The 18828-nt window shown below is 49.4% G+C and overlaps 7 protein-coding genes across 7 annotated transcripts; 2 read left to right on the top strand and 5 right to left on the bottom strand.

Annotated features, from left to right (window-relative positions):
- Positions 1-388: 388 nt before the first annotated feature.
- Positions 389-3032, bottom strand: BC939DRAFT_457811 (GTP-binding protein ypt5). Its single transcript, XM_051556519.1, has 5 exons — positions 2755-3032; positions 1655-1738; positions 1405-1470; positions 1222-1307; positions 389-1128 (listed from the first exon to the last, which is right to left on the bottom strand). The coding sequence occupies exons 1-5, from the start codon at positions 2831-2833 to the stop codon at positions 652-654; spliced, it is 792 nt and encodes a 263-aa protein (XP_051410067.1). The 5' UTR covers positions 2834-3032; the 3' UTR covers positions 389-651.
- Positions 3033-3039: 7 nt separating this feature from the next.
- Positions 3040-5891, top strand: BC939DRAFT_457809 (WD40 repeat-containing protein SMU1-like protein). Its single transcript, XM_051556518.1, has 9 exons — positions 3040-3084; positions 3165-3290; positions 3384-3450; positions 3557-3700; positions 3810-4202; positions 4298-4438; positions 4526-4749; positions 4852-4978; positions 5084-5891. The coding sequence occupies exons 2-9, from the start codon at positions 3247-3249 to the stop codon at positions 5600-5602; spliced, it is 1659 nt and encodes a 552-aa protein (XP_051410066.1). The 5' UTR covers positions 3040-3084; positions 3165-3246; the 3' UTR covers positions 5603-5891.
- Positions 5892-6231: 340 nt separating this feature from the next.
- BC939DRAFT_457808 (terpene synthase) lies at positions 6232-9264 on the top strand. Its single transcript, XM_051556517.1, has 7 exons — positions 6232-6543; positions 6657-6901; positions 7010-7693; positions 7813-8118; positions 8236-8490; positions 8597-8743; positions 8848-9264. Exons 1-7 carry the CDS (start codon positions 6382-6384, stop codon positions 9203-9205), a joined length of 2157 nt encoding a protein of 718 aa, XP_051410065.1. The 5' UTR covers positions 6232-6381; the 3' UTR covers positions 9206-9264.
- Positions 9265-9481: 217 nt separating this feature from the next.
- BC939DRAFT_478894 (salt tolerance down-regulator-domain-containing protein) lies at positions 9482-14108 on the bottom strand (the record flags this gene model as incomplete). The annotated part of the gene is made up of 6 exons (XM_051558807.1): positions 9482-10272; positions 10367-11955; positions 12040-12260; positions 12358-12539; positions 12658-12980; positions 13078-14108. 6 exons carry the CDS (start codon positions 14106-14108, stop codon positions 9482-9484), a joined length of 4137 nt encoding a protein of 1378 aa, XP_051410064.1.
- Positions 14109-14685: 577 nt separating this feature from the next.
- BC939DRAFT_457799 (uncharacterized protein) lies at positions 14686-15517 on the bottom strand. The gene is made up of 2 exons (XM_051556516.1): positions 15207-15517; positions 14686-15004 (listed from the first exon to the last, which is right to left on the bottom strand). Exons 1-2 carry the CDS (start codon positions 15429-15431, stop codon positions 14915-14917), a joined length of 315 nt encoding a protein of 104 aa, XP_051410063.1. The 5' UTR covers positions 15432-15517; the 3' UTR covers positions 14686-14914.
- Positions 15441-16748, bottom strand: BC939DRAFT_457798 (uncharacterized protein; the record flags this gene model as incomplete). Its single annotated transcript, XM_051556515.1, has 2 exons — positions 15993-16748; positions 15441-15925 (listed from the first exon to the last, which is right to left on the bottom strand). Coding segments are annotated over exons 1-2 (598 nt in total), but the record flags the coding sequence as incomplete, so codon positions are not given.
- A 525-nt stretch (positions 16749-17273) lies between these two features.
- Positions 17274-18373, bottom strand: BC939DRAFT_232764 (uncharacterized protein). Its single transcript, XM_051550872.1, has 2 exons — positions 17442-18373; positions 17274-17384 (listed from the first exon to the last, which is right to left on the bottom strand). The coding sequence occupies exons 1-2, from the start codon at positions 18258-18260 to the stop codon at positions 17343-17345; spliced, it is 861 nt and encodes a 286-aa protein (XP_051410061.1). The 5' UTR covers positions 18261-18373; the 3' UTR covers positions 17274-17342.
- Between the last annotated feature and the right edge of the window lie 455 nt (positions 18374-18828).

Raw genomic sequence — 18828 nt, 5'->3', positions numbered from 1 at the left:
ATCCCGCTACTCAATCGACTGCTGTACTCACTCTTTAGATGTCAGGTCAGCGACGTGCAACAAATGTCCATGACTGGTATGCCAATCCGTTAGCATTCGGGTCTTTTTTTTTTTTTTTTGCACTCAACGTCATTTTATTTTTATTTATTTTTCCCTGTACGCTAAGCTAAAGAGCAACCCAAACGTGCCTTTTACCCCTGGCCAGTGGTATTCATGTGTCATTTTCATCCGCTTGCCATACACTGCAAGTCTGCAACAGTCAGGGGGGAGGGAGGGGCGGAATGTCTTTGACTGACTTCATACTCATCGCGTTATGTCATGCACACACTACTCAGGTACGCCCTTCCCCAACGAGTATATGCTATAACCGCGTATTTGTGAGGCCTTGTCATCGTTATTGTCGGTATGCCTTTTTATTTCATTCTTATTTTTGCATAGAAGTGCTTCTTGCTGAAGAGTATATTCATTATTTCACATCGGTGACAAAAAGAAAAGGGAAAAAAGAAGCTATAACGTAAAGATATTGTATAGGAGAGGGGGAAAAGACACGCATACACACACAGCGAAGAAAGTTAGAAAGAAAAAAAAAAAGAATGGAAAAGTAAAGAAAAGAAAATTCACCAAGCTGTATCTCCACATCCTTCATGTTCCTCAGCAGGCACAGGCGCCCTTGTCTTGCTGTCCGCCAAGTCGCTGACCATTGGCTCCAGACTGAAGATCCACACGACCATTGCTGCCACTCACACCTCCAGCACGGGCACCGCGTGTAGACGACAGAATGTGCTCCAGTGGAATCTTCTTTGCAATCTCTGTGAACACCTCCGCGACTCCCTCGCCATTCTTGGCCGATGTCTCAAAGAAGAGCAGACCGGATTCCTGTGCATACGCGCTTGCCTCCTCTGTGGGGACCTGGCGACTGACGCCATAGTCCTCATCGTCTTCCTCGTCCTCGTCCAGTTCCTGTGCGTCCTGCTCATCGTCCTCGTCCGCATCGCCGTCGCTTGTCCTGCGGCCTCTACGTCCTGTAGACACCAAATCGACCTTGTTTCCTGTCAACGCAATCACAATATTGGGGTTTGCCTGCCTCTGCAATTCCTTGACCCACGACTTTGCCTTCTCTAGCGACGACTATCCAACACACAGAACGAAGAAATCAGGTTAAATGAAAAATTCCTTTGTCTGTTGCTTGATGTCATAATCATCGGTCCACGAAATACATACAGCCTTGGTGACATCGTAGACGACCACGGCAGCCTGTGCATTTCTGTAGTACATGGGAGCGAGTGAGTGGAAGCGCTCCTGTCCGGCTAAAAAAAAATTAAAGTGAAAAACAAAATGCAGTTTAGAATAGATGCATCGTACCTCTTCAGCACCGTTGAAAAGATAAAATTAGTATGTAGTTACCAGTGTCCCAGATCTCAAATTTGATGACCTTGTCCTCCAGACGGCACTTCTGGGTTAAGAAAGCAGCTAAGGTCACCAAAAAATAACAAACAGAGAAACGTGGGGTCAGTCAGGCGCATGTTCACATATTTTAAAGGAGGCATGCGTGATTAGCTGGGGGCCACACACACGCACACACACGCGTATGCACGCACACAGACACGAAACCATGCCCATGTGGACCAGGATGGTTACAAAACGGCAGTCTCACCTCCAATGGTAGGTTCCTTGTTCTCCTGAAACTCGTCATTTACGAATCGAAGGACAAGACTTGACTTTCCAACGGCAGCCTCACCTAAACGAGTTTTTTCAGAAAGTAATGCGCAGTTAGATATCTCGAGGTATAGGCAAGTGGAAACATGTAGGGGTTTATTCTACGCAATGGGTCAGTTCTTGGCAACATATTTCCAATAAGCCCAAAAAAATGAAAGGCGTGGGATGTACTAGAGTTGCTGCCAGAAGATAGGGGGCAGCAAGTCAACCCAGTTCACCCATTAACTGCTGCTAATTAAAAATATATCCCCGATGACCCTTGTCCTTTTCCTGTGTCAATGTGTGTCGATGTCATTTATTGTCTGCAGTATCCTCCCCGGAACGCTCTGCATTTTTATCACACTGGCTCCGGTCCAACCCAGCCCAGCCCAGCCCAGCCCAAAAATGAGAACCATAGAACAACAATCACACCATCGTCATCATTCCCCGCCAGTTCTAACACTGTCGCACACGCGATATCATAGATCGATGCAAAAGGATAGAGATATTCTTTCAATGCATCGTATCATACGATAGCCTGCACAGAACCGCCGATGGTATAGGCAATATAGATGAGAGCCATGATCCAGTCAAGATCAGTGCTGTCAGTTGGACCCTCTCCAGGGCTATCGCCATTTCTTCTTGTTCTAGGGTTGTCATAGATGTCTCCGCATAGTTGAAAATGTTGCAAAAGCTCAGTCGGGATGGAATAGTAAAACCGGGTATCATTTGAAAAGACACTGGAGGTTCTCACGCAAGGCGAGAACCGTGTCCCGAAGAAAAAAAAGAAACAACTGTCATACGCACAGTGGGCTCCGCGCAGCTGCAGTAACAAAAAAAAAAAAAAAAAAAAAAAAAAAACGCCCTTCACAGTTCGATTCCACAGAAGCAGAAGGGAAGAGCCAAGGCGAGTACCCCTTGTAATCCTTGCCCTCCAACGAACACACAGAAGGGTAAGGTAATGCATGCAGTGTGCAGATGTGCGATTGTTGCAGTGGCGTTGCTTCGAGTGACAGTACGTGCTATCGAACGGCAGCGCAGGTTGTAGTTGATATTTACCAAGGAGGACAAGCTTGACTTGCACTGGCTTCATGTTGCTAGCAATGGCCTGGCCTGCTGCGTCGTTGGCTTGAGACATGATGTATATGTATTAGGAAGACTGAAGGAGGCGGTGGTGCTGTGTTCTTGGCGTTGATATCGCAGCGTTGTATTGTTGTCGTCAAAGTAGTCGTGGTGGATTGTAATGGCCGTGGGGGTGTCTCCTACTGCACAATGAGGAATGCAAGTTGCAGAGAATTGTCGGCGCTGTTGTTGTTGTTGTTGTTGTTGTTGTTGTTCAAGAAGGGAAGAAGTAAGAAGTAAAGGAAAGGCCTGCAGGCGCAAGAGCAGGTGCGTTAAAGAAAAAAATGACGATGGGGTTTCCATTATTGCACAATAGCACACATCTCTCTAATTGCACGTTTGTTTAGACAAGACCTTTGTACGGCATTCGACCATTCCTGCCCTTTTTGTCTTCAGACTCGACCTCGACCTCGGGATCACGCCTTTGCCATGTCGTCCTCAACCACCAACACCATGGAGATTGAGTCGAACGAGTACGTGACTCATACGTCCAGCCAATCAATACTTCATTGTGTGTGTATTACTCGGCACTAAAACCTCAGGACACTTTTCTCTCGCTCACATAGTGTCATTCGACTCATTCAACAATTCTTGAAGGAAAACAACCTCCTCAACTCCCTGGCCGCGCTCCAGGTACGCTATCGCGATGCCCTTCTTGGTGGGCTATATCAGGATGCGAGACAGCAGAGGAATTACAATATTTAACCAAGGGAAATTCATTTTCTGATCCGCAACACAGGAAGAGACCACGGTTGCTCTTAACACCGTCGAGAGCGTCGAGGCATTTTCGTCCGAGATCTTGCAGGGCCATTGGGATAATGTCCTACGCATAGTCTCTCAGCTCAAGATCCCCGACAAGAAACTGATGGACCTTTACGAGCAGGTAAACATCTCAATCTCAGTGTTTTATTTTTACGCAAATCGCCCTCGTTTTTGCTTGATCTGATCTTCTAGTCCGTACTTCCTGGCTACATAACAACATGACAATATAGATTGTGATCGAACTAGTAGAGATGCGGGAGATTGGTACAGCGCGCACATTGCTTCGCCAAACGACCCCTACACAAATGCTCCGTGAACAGTTCCCCGATCGATACCTACATCTGGAGCATGTGCTTTCTCGGTCACATTTCGATGCCAAAGAGGCGTATCCAAATGGAGTCTCCAAGGAAAAACGGAGGCAGATCATTGCTCAGGCACTATCGAGTGAGGTCACTGTGGTAGCGCCGTCCAGGCTAGTGACCCTGTTGGGACAGGCACTCAAATTTCAGGAACAGCAGGGCATGTTACCACCGGATTCGGCGTACGATCTCTTCAGAGGAACGGTTCCTGTGGCCCAAGCAGAAACGGATGATGTCCCCACAAAGTGCTACAACACCATCAAGGTAACGTTCGTGGATTGATGTCTTTAATGTGGAAGGACGGCTCCTTTTTAATCTGAAGTATATTAACGTATCGAGTCTCGATTGTTTCGATCTAGTTCCCCAAGAAGCAGCATGCGGAATGTGTGGCATTCTCGCCCAACGGACAATATCTGGTCACAGGAAGCATGGATGGATTCATTGAGATCTGGAACTATCTTACTGCCAAGCTGAGAAAGGACCTTAAATACCAGGCTGAGGTACAGGGACCCTGCATTGACGCGCAATTGGAATGAACCACTAATTCCAGCAACTAGGCAAATCTAACCCATTTCACAATACATTAGGATAATTTGATGGCAATGGAATCGGCAGTTTTGTGCCTAGGGTTCAGTAGGGATAGCGAGATGTTGGCATCAGGAGCACAGGATGGAAGGATCAAAGTATGGAAGATTCAGACAGGTCAATGCCTTCGACGTTACTCTCCCGCTCATCAAGCAGGTGTCACGTCCGTCTGCTTCTCACCCGATGGGACCCAGGTCCTTAGTGCCTCATTCGATCTCACCGTCCGGTAAGTCGACGCTGCCGGGTCGATTTTGATGGGACAGCCATTGCCCATGCACAGGAACGCTCGTGAGCAACCGTTAACTCATCGATATCTGATATTTGATAGATTGCATGGATTAAAGTCGGGCAAAATGCTCAAGGAATTCAGAGGCCATACGTCCTTTGTAAACCATGCGTCATTCTCGCTCGATGGCACACAAGTTATGAGCTCTAGTTCAGACGGTACTATCAAGGTATGATCCGTCATTCTACTTTTACTGTGTTTACGCCACTAGTGGCTCAATCTTTACATTTGATCCGACGATACTGATCGCATTTTCTATTCCACTACTACATAGATTTGGGACTATAGGACAGCCAACTGCTTAAAATCATTTAGCCCACACGATGGTACAGGCACAATGGCAGGAGTAGCAGGGTTGACGGTCAACTCTTGTGTCCCGTTCCCGAAGCCCAATCAGATTCTGGTCTGCATGAAGTCGCCTACGGCGTATTTGCTGACGATGGAGGGGGAGCCGATTCGCAAGTTCACATCGCCCGACAGCCAAACAGAAGGGGCGACGAAGGACTTGACCGCCGCTGCAGCAGAAAGAGCAGCAGGAGGGGAAAATGCCAAGAAGGAGGGACTAGGCGTACCAATGACGGACTTTATGGCCCTTAGTTTATCGCCCCAGTCAGAGATTGTGTATTGTTTGGCAGAGAACAGCCAGGTGCATTGCTATTACTCGGACTCGGGGAAGCTGATTAAATCGATCCCTGTGGCGGAAGGAGAGGTCATTGGCATGGCATCACATCCGTTCTCGAATGTCCTCGCTATCAACACCGTTGATGGACGCGTTCTTTTGTGGAAGGCATAGATGTCTTAACAAAGTCCGATAATGATTTTCTGCAGAGATACGCGTTCATGGCGTCCTGGGTTTGTTTGTTTGGCTGTTGATGTCAAGCTCCCCGGCTCGGTTCGTCGAGCTGCAGGATAAGGCTATCCACAGCATTGAAGAACCGCAAGCATTCGTCGTTCTTTCTTGGTCTGAAGGATGAATAAAAAAAATCATCCCACTTTATTTTTTTTCCCCTTTGCTTCTTTCCTTTCCTTCGCTTTTATGCAGAGGAGACACTGCTAGTCTTTTTTTTTTATGCGAATGCTCGTTGTGTAATAGGCGTTTGCCTCGATGGATCTGTCTCTATGCTGATGTCCTTGTCGCGTTGCTGTACTGCGCCTATAGTAGCAAACAGCGGAGAGGATAGAACGTTATTGACGCGGTTGGAACGAACAATAGACATCAGGCCACTGAGAGCGTCTGTGTTTGGTATATAGAATTGTATGCATCGGCCAGTGGCTGTAGACTGCAGTGGGCATGATAAGCATATGTTAATATTTTCCCTAGGAAACAAGTTCTTTGCGCACGTATCGACCGCGCCCAATATAGATTTGTTGGATGGCCGTTCATGTTCCTGGATACTTGAAAAAAATCAGGCCATTCTTTCTCTCAGCGGCCACCCCTCCTATATATTCATCTCTTCCTCATCATACCGCCCCACTCCACTCCACTCCACTCCACTCATCAACTACAGAAGAGAGTCTCACTCTGCTCCGACACCGCTTCGACATTCACATTCACATTCACAAACAGATTCGATGACTGGTGCGGCCATCAATAAAACCCACAGCCCCACGGATAGGACCCGTTGGCGTCTGCGCGCCGACGAGGGCAGGCAGACCTGGCACTACCTCACTGAGGAGGAGAGCAAGGCCAACCCACAGACGGACACTGACAAGTACTGGCTCGATCTCAAGCTGGTAAAGACCCCCATCCCTTTCTCCTTGGATCTGTATTATCAGCTGGGCTTGGATCGATCTGTCCGCTCCCCCCCCAACAACAACACATGAAATTAACTTGGCTCTCACTCTAGGACGCACCAACACTGCCAAAGGCAACGACCGCACTCGAGGCTGCCAGAAACGGATTCGAATTCTTTAAGCGCCTCCAGAATGAGGAGGGCTTCTGGCCGGGAGAGTACGGTGGACCGATGTTCTTGCTCCCCGGACTGGTCATCACATACTATGTCACCGGCGTCAAATTTCCCGAGGGATGGTCTCAGGAGATCATTCAGTACCTGTTCAACAGGGCTGACAAGGAGGACGGAGGATGGGGCCTGTAAGTCCACCGAGCCATCATGGTTCCTTGCGGTCCAATATATGCGCCGATAAAAATGATACCCGATGCTGAACTTCAACCACTACATCGGATCTTTTTGCTCCTTAGGCACATTGAAGGCCACTCCACCGTCTTCGGAACCGCACTCAACTACATTGCCCTTCGTCTGCTGGGTGTTGACGCCGACCACCCCGTCTGTGTGAAGGCTCGTGGAACATTACACAAGCTTGGCGGCGCGACCGGATCACCGTCCTGGGGCAAATTCTGGATGGCAGCACTGGGCGTCTACGACTGGGAGGGCATGAACCCTGTCCCACCCGAGCTCTGGCTGTTGCCCCACATCCTCCCCTTCCATCCCGCACGTTATTGGTGCCACACCCGCAATGTCTACATCTCCATGAGCTATCTCTACGGGCGCCGTGCTACCCCTCCACTGACGGATCTTACAAGACAGTTGCGTGAGGAGTTGTATACGCAACCCTATGATACCATCGCCTGGCACCAGCAGCGGAACAACATCTGTAAGGCGGATGAGTATTATCCTCATACACGCCTGTTGAATTTCCTGAACAGGGGGTTGGTCCTGGCGGAGAAGGTGACTGGAAGCGTTGGTCTACGTGCGGCTGCGCTCAAGGCGGCGTATGTACAGGTCAAGTACGAGGATGAGAACACACATTACTTGGATATCGGACCTGTCAACAAGATGATGAACACGTTGTCGACGTTTTATGAGGAGGGCAAAGATTCGGAGGCTTTCCAGAAGCACGTCAAGAACAACATTGATTTTATGTGGTACGTTTCTATTTCCTTGTTCCTTTTCTTGTATGGTTTTTGTAGACCTGACAATGGATGCGGACCGATTTCCTTGAGATCATGTATGTGCTAACGAAAGCAAATTTATATGAGAATAGGATGTCTGGCGGAGGAATGATGATGAACGGAACCAATGGTTCGCAGCTCTGGGATACTGCCCTGTTGATCCAGGGCGTAATCGAGTCTGGATTGGCAAAGGAGCCACAGAATCACGAGGCTATGAAGAAGGGTCTCAAGTTCTTGGATGACTGCCAGATCAAGAAGAACCCGCCCTTCATGAAGGAGGGATGGCGTGATCCTACCTTGGGTGCTTGGCCCTTCAGCAACAAGTGGCAAGGGTACACCGTCTCGGACTGCACTTCCGAAGGTCTCAAGGCCGTCTTGCTCCTCCAGGGCAAGCTCAGGTAAAGAAGAACCCTTTTGGCCCTACCGCACTTGACATCGCATTGTTAGTGGCAAATCTGAGATCCTAATTCAGATTGTATTCCATGTATTCCATCTGCGATATCGCGTTTAATTAGCTACACGGAGGTACGCGTGTCTGACAAGAGACTGGAGCAAGCTGTCGATATCGTGCTGGGCCTGCAGAACAAGAACGGAGGTTTCGCCTCATACGAATCCGTCCGTGGTCCTCAATGGCTCGAGTGGATCAACCCCGCCGAGGTCTTTGGAAACATCATGATCGAGTACACCTACCCTGAATGCTCGACCGCCTGTGTCCTCGGATTGACCTACTTCAGAGAGCAGCGTCCCAATTATCGCCGCGACGAGATTGAGTAAGTCCTTTCTGCATGCTTGTCTTCTACATTTCTTCTTTTTCCGCGAGACAAAATTTCGTTTTTTTCGTTTGTTCTAATGCGCGTCGTTTATCGTGTTCTGTAGTGCAACAATCGAACGCGCGATCCAGTTCATTTTGAAAGACCAGCGCGCAGACGGATCGTGGTACGGCTCCTGGGCCATCTGCTTCACGTATGCGACCATGTTTGCCTGTGAGAGTTTGAGCAGCGTTGGACTGAGCTACAGCAACAGGTAACAACAACGACTCCTCCTTCATTCTCCTTACGTCTCCTTACCCAACACCCTGGTTATCATTCTCTCTAACACCCCCTATCCTTTGATGATGATTTCTACAGCGAGGCCGTCAAGAACGCCTGCGGCTTCCTGCTCTCGAAGCAACGCGCCGACGGCGGCTGGGGCGAATCTTACAAGTCCTGCGAACAGCACCGCTATATCGAGCATAAGGACACTCAAGTCGTCCAGACCGCCTGGGCCCTGATGGCCCTCATGGCCGCCAAATGCCCCGACCACGAGGCCATTAAGCGCGGTATCCGCATGATCATGTCGCGTCAACAGCCTGACGGCCAGTGGAAGCAGGAGGCCATTGAGGGTATCTTCAACCACTCATGCTCGATTTCCTATCCAAACTACAAGCACATCTTCACCATCTGGGTTCTGGGTCGCTACGCCAAGACCTATGGAGACGACCTTTGAAGCACAACCATAAAACAATAAAGTTGCATAGATTCATATAGATAATCTTTTCAGAGAGGGAGGTTTTTTTTAAACATTTTGTATGATATGAAAAAGTACATTAATGTATTGTTTGTGTGAGTGGTGGGAGTGTCTCTGTGTGTGTGCGTGTGCGTGTGTGTGCGTGCGTGTGTGGTAATGGAAGGGGGCTAGATCGTTCAAACAAAGGGTGCGAAAGGGAAGAGAAAGGTGTTTGCTTTTTACAAAGAGAAAAATCATCGCTGTGTTTTCGGCACCTTAGAATCCTGCCGCTCCTCCTCCACCAGCAGCCTCACCAATAGCGCCCAAATGATGCACCTGCTGCTGTTGCTGCTGCTGCTGCTGTTGGAGGTGATGGGTCGCATAGCCTACTGGGAACCCATTCGAAAGCCGCTCGTTTTCCATCACCTGGCCGCTTCCGCTGCTGTTCCCATTACTACCTCCATTGCCGATAGGGCCATTGTTGCTACCGCCACCATCGATACTACCGCCACCAAGTCGCACGGGTGGCAGATGGCTAACCGATTTCCTGCCTGAGCCCACGGCCAGCCCAAGTCCACCTCCGCCATTGCTCGCAAGGTGACCGAACTGATTATGCTGCTGTTGTTGAAGATGCCCAGTGGATGGTCCGATCGGCATAAGTGGGCTATGCGATCCGTTATGCAAACCACCCATGGTTGGAGGCGGTGAGAGTGCCCTTGACGGCGACGAGCTCAAACCTCCGTTCATATGAGGTGGCCTCATAAAATTCGTCGTCGTCCGTCCCCAAGAACTGGATCCATTCAGCGGTGGTGAGCTCAGTCCCAGCTGCTGTTGTTGCTGGAGCTGCTGAAGCTGCTGTAAATCCTGCATATTGGAGTGCATATACTGCTGTTGCTGCATGTAGAGCTGCTGCTGTTGTTGCTGCTGCAGACTTTGGTGCTGGTTGTGTGGTGGCGATGTGAGATGCATCGGATATGAGGACAAGAAATGGGCAGTATTAGGCAATGATCCATGGCCTTGTTGCTGCTGTCCATACGACGAAAAATCAGCCGATTGTAGAAAAGGATCTACAGATACAAAAATGTGCCATGGTGAGTTACAGATACCACAAAGCATATACCATAGATCAAATAGTCCATTTTACAGGTGGGACGACCATACCATGACCGTTCATTCGGCTGCCAAAGAACGAATTGGAAAAGAATGAGGTATCGCGCTGGTTGCGATTGTTTGGACTCAGCGTCTGAAGTGGCATACTTTCGTTGGGGAAACCATGTCCTAAACCCTCCGATCCGCCAATTGAAGACCTCATGGGTTCCTTGCTAAGAGGAATGCCATCCAGATCCAAAGACGATCCCCCCGTCAGGTTGAGCGGTGGTGATCTGGGTCTACGCTCAAGTTCTGATCCAATACTCAGCCCTGAGAGTCCCAGAGAAAGTCCATCAAAACTATTGGCAATCGTACCGGAGACGGTGTGGTGCTGGTTATCCTTGGGCCGTCCGATGGGTACCGGCCGCTGAATTGGTTTGATTGTCTCTGTTGATGTTGGACCATAGGGAGTCGATGTTCTCCTCGCATGCCCAATGGGCGAGATTGGACCAAACGAGCCAATGGGTGTTCCAATAGCTCCCAAAGTCGATGGACTGTGCAGAGGTGATCCTGTGCTGTTGGTCAAGTCGTGAGCGCCAGAGGCAGAGTTTGGATTCATCAATGTCAGGAGCTGTTTCGTAGGAACATTGGTCTGACCGTATCCGATTGGCGCCAATCCCGGTGACCGCAAACCACCCATTTGTTGGGGCAATTGATTAGAGGGCTGCTGATGCTGCGACATCGACTGGAACGGTGTTTGACCCTGAAGTGATGCGCCCATATAAGCGCCTCGTCCAGCAGAGTGTCCCATCCGTGGAGAGAACGTGTCAAGTTCACCGCCAATATGACCAAAGTGTCCTGGAGGTCGGAACAAGCCCTGCTGCATAGCCTGTGGGAACATTTGCGGAATCGGAGGCTGAGGAACGGCCTGTGTTGGGTATGTGTTCGACCAAAGACTGTTTGTGGCAGGCATCGTTGGCCCCTGTGCCGACATAGCAGGGCTAACAATGGACTCTAGCACTCGAATAGGCGATGTCGGTGTTGGGACAATAGGCGAGCGATTTTGTGGTACTTGAGAGTCAGTGGAAGCTTCTGAGCCAACTGTAACAGTCCTGTCGCGACCTGGAGATGTTGGACCAGTACTCGCTTCGACTTCTATAAGTGGACTGCTGCTTGACACCGTTGCGGCTGCTGTGACTGCCTGTTCTTGCTCTTGTCGTGCAAGTTCTTCCTTTGCCTGCTGCTCCTGTTGACGCAATTCCTCCTGCCTCTTCTGCTCCTCGACCAATTGCTGCTTCAAGAACACCTCACGCTCTAGTCGACTAGCCTCTTCCTTGGCTACAGCACCCACTCTCCGTGTTTCTTTTTCTCTCCTAGCTTGCTCCTCCTGCTCCTTGGCTAGCTGCTCCTCCTTGCGTTTGCGTTCTTTCTCCGCTTCACGAGCCTTTTCCTCCTTTAGCTTCCGCTTCCGCTCTTCTTCCTTCCTGAGCCGTTCCTCCTCGCGAAGCCTCTTCTCCTCTTCCTTGGCCCGTCGTTCTTCTTCTCGTCGCTTCCGGTCAACCTCAAGTTTCCTTTCGCGCTCTTCCAACAGTCGCTTTTCTTCTGCTAGACGTTGTGCTTCCTTGGCTGTTCTCTCCTCTTCCTTTTGCTGCCGTTGCAGCCTATCATGAGAGAAAATTAGCGCCATCAGTACAATGAGTCAAGTCCGTAGCCTACTGAACATACGCAAACGCCTCCTAAATTACCTCTTCTTGTCACGCTTTTTCTCCTTTTCGCGTTCTCTCCGCTCTTCCCGCAGCTGTTCCTGGCGAGACTCCTCCTCAAGTTCAGCCAACAAGCGCTCTTGCCTCTCCTGCGCAACCTTTTCGCGGTATGCACTTAGAACCCGTTGCTCAAACATTCGTGCGGCAAATGCTTGGAACATACGTCGTCCCTCTTCCATACGCTGCTCCTTGGTCAAGGCATCCTATAGTATGAAAAACAAAAAAATTAGCCAAAAAGACACCTGGGATGCTGAAGTTTATATCAAATTCTTAACACCATTGAGGTAAAGCATGCCATACCTCTTCAGGCCCCTCATCCTCAAAGTCACCATCCTCTTCGTCGTCGTACTCCTCATATACGCCACGATTATCCATGAGCTCGTCGTCGCGCTGGACCTTACGGTCAGCCAATCTGTCCATCATCTCAAGGAATTTTTTGCCGTCATTTTCTAGCAGGTCTTCGGCAACAGTGAGGATATTGCCTATAAATGGACATAGCGTATATAAAAAAGACATCGGTGAGCCGAGAACGATATCAAAGTACCAAAGCGCAATGCCCTCTCGATATCCGTCCACACCCCTTGCGAAGCATGCGCATACCTTTGGCCTGGAGGGTATTTGGAAATCCGCTGCGATATGGGAAGGACGCTTTGCGACTGTTGATCTCATCCTCGTACTCCTCGTCGTCTTCCTCGTCCTCGTAACCCTCCTCATCATCTTCCTCGTCGTCCTCTTCATCATCTTCCTCATCTTCCTCATCCGAGGGCCTAGATTCGTCAGAGAGATCCTCATCCTCGAATGCCGGTGAATGTTGAGAATAAGTGAGAGCGTGTCCATCCGACGGTTGCTGCTGGTTGGCGTACTGCTCCAATTCATCATAGTAGGCGTCGTAGAGAAGTTCCAGTTCCTCCTCGATCGCAGTCCTATTCAAACAACAAGTATCGATGTAATAGCATCAGTGATCCAATTGATACCAAGCATGATATGCTATTAAGAACACGGTGGGTATACGTGGCGTACCGTTTTCGACCGCAAAGGGAACATGAGCACGAGTGCCGCTGCTGCTCCTTCATCTTTTTCAGGACAGCTTCCTTTTCCACACGAACTAGAGATCGACGCTCTTCCTCCCGCAGTTGGAACCAAAACTCCCTGATCCGCTGGCGCTCCTCCGCATCAGAATAGTGCCAAAATCCATCGTTCTGCGCGTGGTTGTCGTGCATGTGCTTGACCACGGCCGTATGATCATGCCCATTCCTATGACTAGACTGGACCATTGCCTTAGAATTTGAACTGCTGTTTCCATGAGTATGGCTGTGGTTGGGTGAGGCGCCGTTGCTGTTGCTAAAGGGTGATGGCATTGCTCCTATAGTCGAGGACTTTTTTCTCTTTTTCTTTTTCTTTTTGGAGGAACTTGATTCAGAGTGCTCCTTTGCGGTAGGCTGGGCTGTTGGTGCTGTCGATGATCCAAAGTGGCTCTGACCTCCTGCGCTGCCTGCGGCAGTTGAAGAGGCAAGAGCAGGTGTCTCGGGATCGTATGCATCCTCGTCCGAGTAGAAATCGTCGTCGTCCTCTTCGTCCTCGTCGTGGTGATGAGGATGGCTAGAGTCATGGTGATGATGATGGTGGTGGTGAGGGTGGCCGTGGTCATGCTGACAGCCAGGATGATGTACGTGGTTCTTCTGTCTCATAGGGCCGTTGGAGTTGACCTGGGCTGCCCTGCTGCTTGATTCCTCGATCCTGTCCAGAGCCTTCTTCTTTGTTCTTTTCTTCTTCTTTTTCTTGTTGGAAGGATTTGCGCCGCCAGATGTTGAGCCGTTTTGGATGGGGCTAGAAGATCTTTTGCTGTTGTTGATCACATCTGCATAACCATCGCCCCTAGATGTTGTTGCGGCAGAGTTTGTTGGAGGCGTCATCGAGTGGTCGTGAAGCGATGGCGCAAAATGCTTGGTCATATCAATGTTGAGGCTCCTCTTCCTGCCATCTCTGCTGTAGATAACCGCTGACTTTGGTGGGGGTAAGGCGTCCTCGGGGGCGAATGTGTGGGCAGCCATTGGTTTAGTCGTTCAGGTGATGGAGGAGGGTAGGGGTTGCGATCGTGAGCTGAGTTGGTTCGCTGCCTCCTGCGGGGCGGGTGGGGATAGTCTTGTGAGTCCTTTCCTTGACGCTGACTGAGTGAGCCTTCAATAAGTTCTGGCAGAATGGACTGGCTGGTGTTTACTGTTGGGTGTTGGTTGCTGCTTGTTCCGTATTTAAAGTGATGAAAACGGGAAAGAGGAGGGATGGATGAAGGAAAGCAAGCAAGAGGAGGAAAGAGACACAGGACAAGAAACTATGTCGGTCGTTATTTCCTTGAAGTAATTACTTTCTGTTCTCTTCAGTTACTGGCCCTATGCAGTCGGTACCCAGTCGTGAAAAAGGGCAATAGGCACCGTGTCTTCACTTTTTTTATTGAGTTTGCCCTGCAGTGAAACGTGTTGTCTTATGGAGGTGTATTTGAGAAGATGGCAGTAGCGGTGGTAGGTGTGAGAGAGACGGAGCGGGAGAGACATAGGAAATAAAGGTTCAAGGCCTGGGTGACTTGACCGCCCGATCGGATTATCTTCTGCAACGTGTATTTGTTCACGTCAAGTTTAGTTTCAGTTAGAGCATCATGCGAACAACCCATGCCATCGCAGTGTATTGTTCGTTGTCATTATCCTTGGGGGGGGGTTTTTCTTGTAGTTTTTATTTACAACATGGATTGGACTGCATTGGATTGGCAAAGATCGCTGGAATTCCTACAATATGCTGCAAAAAAAAGGCATCGGGCGCCTTTAGATCGTTTGCGACTTGGAACACTTGGCTGAAAGCTCAATTTTTACTTCTTTTCGTTGTTCTTCTTGAGCTCAGCGATCTCCTTCTCCCTCTGGGCGAGCTGCTCCTTCAGCTTCTTGATCTGCTCGGCCTCCTATAAGAAGTACAATTGAATCCAAATGCGATTGCAAAAGAGAACCAGTGATATCAGCAATTTAGAATTAGGGTTGAGTCGATACTAACAACGCAACGCGTGTGTAGACAGAGCACCGCGCTCAGAATGTACAACAGCAATAAAGAAAAAACGATTCAGTGATTCAGTCAAACAAGAGGTGGTTCCCGAGATCGCACTTTACCTTGGCGCGGATGTACTTCGCCTCCTCGGCTCTCTCCTTGTCAGAGAAAGCGCCATCGGAGTAGTTGCGGCGGGGAATGGCCGAGACCTGGGCAGGCTTGAAAGCACGGACGGCAGCGGTAGTGGTGGTGCGAAGCATGATTGATTGATTTTGGGGTCGAGATGAGTCGTTGGATTGTTGGTTGAGAAGAAAGAAAAAGTTAGCGCACCACATATGCTTCTTCATTCCCCGGTGTGACTATAGCACTATGAAATCTACAATTACGTCACCTAAATCGTAAAAATCGTTGCTATTATCGGCATTTGGGTGTGTGTGACCTGACACACAAAAATTAAAGTTCTTTAGCCATCTTGGTAGGGCGTTTCCTTGATGTTGGGGTTGCGGGAGACGATCGTTTCTTGCGAGCACTCGTGCTTCCAGTGGACTTGCTGGTTCCATCAACTGCCCCTTGATCGGATGTCGATGGTTCGATCCAGGGATACCTTCCATCTGCTGTTTTGGGCTGCAAGTAGAGAGGTCTTTTCTGCTCCAAAAGGTGCCCTTGGACGATATTGGACATGTTTTGCGCCGCCATAACATCTCTGTGATAATACTTGCCACAGTGGGGGCAGAAGAGCTGGCGTATTGGTCACCTGGGCCACAAACTCCTCACAGTTCGGGCATTTTTTTGAAGTATAGTACTCTTCAATACCAACAACAACGTATCCGAGGGAGCGCGCCTATGTACTCATTTGCGGTCGGTTTTTTGAAGGTGTTATAGATGATAAAAATAAATACGTTGCCTACCAGAGGGATGAAGTAAGACAAAAACGTCCCATGCAGAGATGGTAGCCGCTTCGAGCTTCTGAAATCACCCAGGCTCACACCAATCAATACTGGACTCTTGCAACGTTCACCAATGCTCCCACCAACGATCTTGAGTAAACTGTTGGCAATGGCCTGGTATTCGATGTGTTTGGCACGCTCCATGTCCCACGTGTTTTTCTTGAATCGATTGTTGTTCCCATTGTAAAACTCCATCAGTTGGTCCTCAACTTGTTCCAGTCTTGCGACATAGTTGGTTACACTAGCCTCTGGACCTCGAAGAGGAGGAAGTTGGGACTCGATTTGCTCAATAGACTGTGGTTGGCCCTCAGGAACCACCTTACTCGCTTCCTGAAGCCATCGCCGGTATCGAAATGTGGGCTGTATTACCGCCTTTTGGTTTACGGCAAGATTATGATGAGGCGTCTTGTTGTGGTGTGCCGCTGAAGGTGATGATTGTGTCGAGTCCTGCACTGGCGGTGGTGCCATTGGTGTTGTAGGAGACGCAATGGTGGACGGGGCCTCAAAGGTTGATACAGCACCAAGCACTGGATCCTTGCCTTTGCTTGATTGTGGTAGATGTGCGTAGGCGCCTACTACAAAAGCCTGACCGGCATCGAGGGTGAGTGTCTTGATGTCACGGGAATCGACATCTGGCCAAAGTTGTGCTATGTCCTCCTTGCTTCCAAGGACGTTTCGAATTTCAGTCAGGTGGTCGCCGGTTCCATGGAGTGTCGTAGTCAATCGTCGTGGCAATCGATCTTGAGGAAGCCGTTTCCACTTGACTGACAGAAGCTCTCTGCGCTTAAAACATAATAGCTGTAGATGGAAGCCATCGGTCCGCACTGTCCCCCTTGGGACATACTTCTTGGTGAGATAAGTTTCCGGTCGGAAGTCCTTGCTGTCCAACATATGAAGATCGGTCTCGAGTTCCTCAAGGTTTAGCAACTCGATTGCCCCACGATGCCCTGCTTTTCGCCGCTGGCGACTGGTCAGGCCCTTGAGACCGATATCAGCCAGGAATTTTTTAATGAGAATCCCAGGTTCCATATTGCCTATATGCTCCTGGGCATCTGCAATAGAAGTGCAGATGGTACCGACCAGTTCCTGAACCTGAGCTCTCAGAACCCCTCCACGACTGAAAAAGAACCCAACAAGGCTACGCTCCGTAAAACTCACAAACGGTTGCCTTAAACTTGTTATGGGAATGATCCTTCGAGGGTTTGGACTGATTCTGTTAAGGGCAAGGAAGTTCTCAACAGCAGATACTTCCCCCTGAATCTCCACATCAACGTCGGAACCCAAGAGACCCTTTTCCTTTCTTGCCATGAGCTACAATCCAAGAGATAGAAAATAATAAGTAAGAATAATTACCTTTGTTTGCTGTTGGCTTGATGCATATTGAACTGACTAGCAGTTTGCAACACTTACCTTTTTGTACAGATCGCAGGAACCGTTCTTGTACATCTTCTTGAGTTCGACCCTGAGTTGGGTGGAGACGGATGCTACCAGTTCCGATGGTGTAAAGACTGCTTTGTGCTTGCAGCCATCAGATGCCAGTGGTGGTGGTGTGTACAGCTGGAGATGAATGGGTCGATCAATAAATTCATTGACTGTCGAGCCAGTACCAGCATTCCTTGGGCGGTTTCCAGGATATATGGATGTCAGGAAAATCAACAGGAAAGAGGACTGAGCAGAGCTTCTGTCACCCTTTGGCTTGTCGTCCAAATCGTCCTCGCTGCCCCCATCCTCCTCCTCCTCCGTCTCTTCATTCTTCTCATCCTTGACATCATTCATGGATACTCGAGGACAGAATAGATCCATAAATTGACGATCAATGGGTCCTAGTCTATGCTTGTTGATGTAGTCGACAAACTTCCTGATCACTTGCTGGCCTTTCCGCTTTACTCGGGCTGCTTCTTGCACCAGATCTCGGATGCAATGTATGACCTCTTGTTGGAGAACACCATTGTTTGGTACTGCTCGCTTGACGTTCGCGGCCAGAGTACCAACTTTAAGGGACGAGGTGGGATGATGGTAAGCCAAGTGGCGCATGACTGCCAGCTTCCTGGTATTTGCAGTCGAGGTAGCGAGGGTCTTGATCTTGAATTTGGGCTTGGGCTTGAACTTGGGTTTGGCATTACTGTCCAGGGTTGAGTCTTCAGGAGAGTCGGTCCATTCCTTGTATGGTTTAAACTTATAAACCTTCATCTTGTCTGGCGGTGAGCGCTGGGTTGATCCTGTCCTCATCTTGAAGGAGTACCTTTGACGATTTTTTGGGATATTTGCCCTCGCTAATGGTGGGCGTCTCTCTAGTTGCTGAGACGACGTTGAGGAGACAGTTGACTGGTCCTGCACATCTGACTAAAGCTCTTGTGATGGCAATGATCCCAAGTGACCAGAGACACGTTTCAGCACAGCAGGCGACTCCACAGTCTTGAACCTGATCGCCGCATGAGAGCGGTGCAGTCGTATAATGGGCACCTCGGGAGGACTATAAACATCAAAAAAATAAGGCAGAGATGAGATGAATGGAGTGAATGCAAAGCCATTGCTCAAAAAAAAGACCAAAACAATTTACCTCGTTTGTGAAGGGCCGTTTTCCTTTTGTTGCCTATACAGGGCACAAAGATCCAAAAAACCGTCTGTGAAGAATCGCCGTAGGCTGGGCTTCCAACAGAGGGGGACTGCTGGTGACAGGAGTCTGCTTGAGATATACGAAAACTTTGATGGCCACTTCAAATGTCTTTTCCTCGTTGTTACGGACAGCAGCATTCTTGGATGCAACCTTGGGATCGTTCAGATACTCGGCTACTGT

The sequence above is a fragment of the Gamsiella multidivaricata genome, assembly GCF_025024155.1.
Source record: "Gamsiella multidivaricata strain RSA 2152 chromosome Unknown BC939scaffold_52, whole genome shotgun sequence".
Classification (NCBI taxonomy): Eukaryota; Fungi; Mortierellomycota; class Mortierellomycetes; order Mortierellales; family Mortierellaceae; genus Gamsiella; species Gamsiella multidivaricata.
This window is presented reverse-complemented; position numbering and strand designations above follow the sequence as displayed.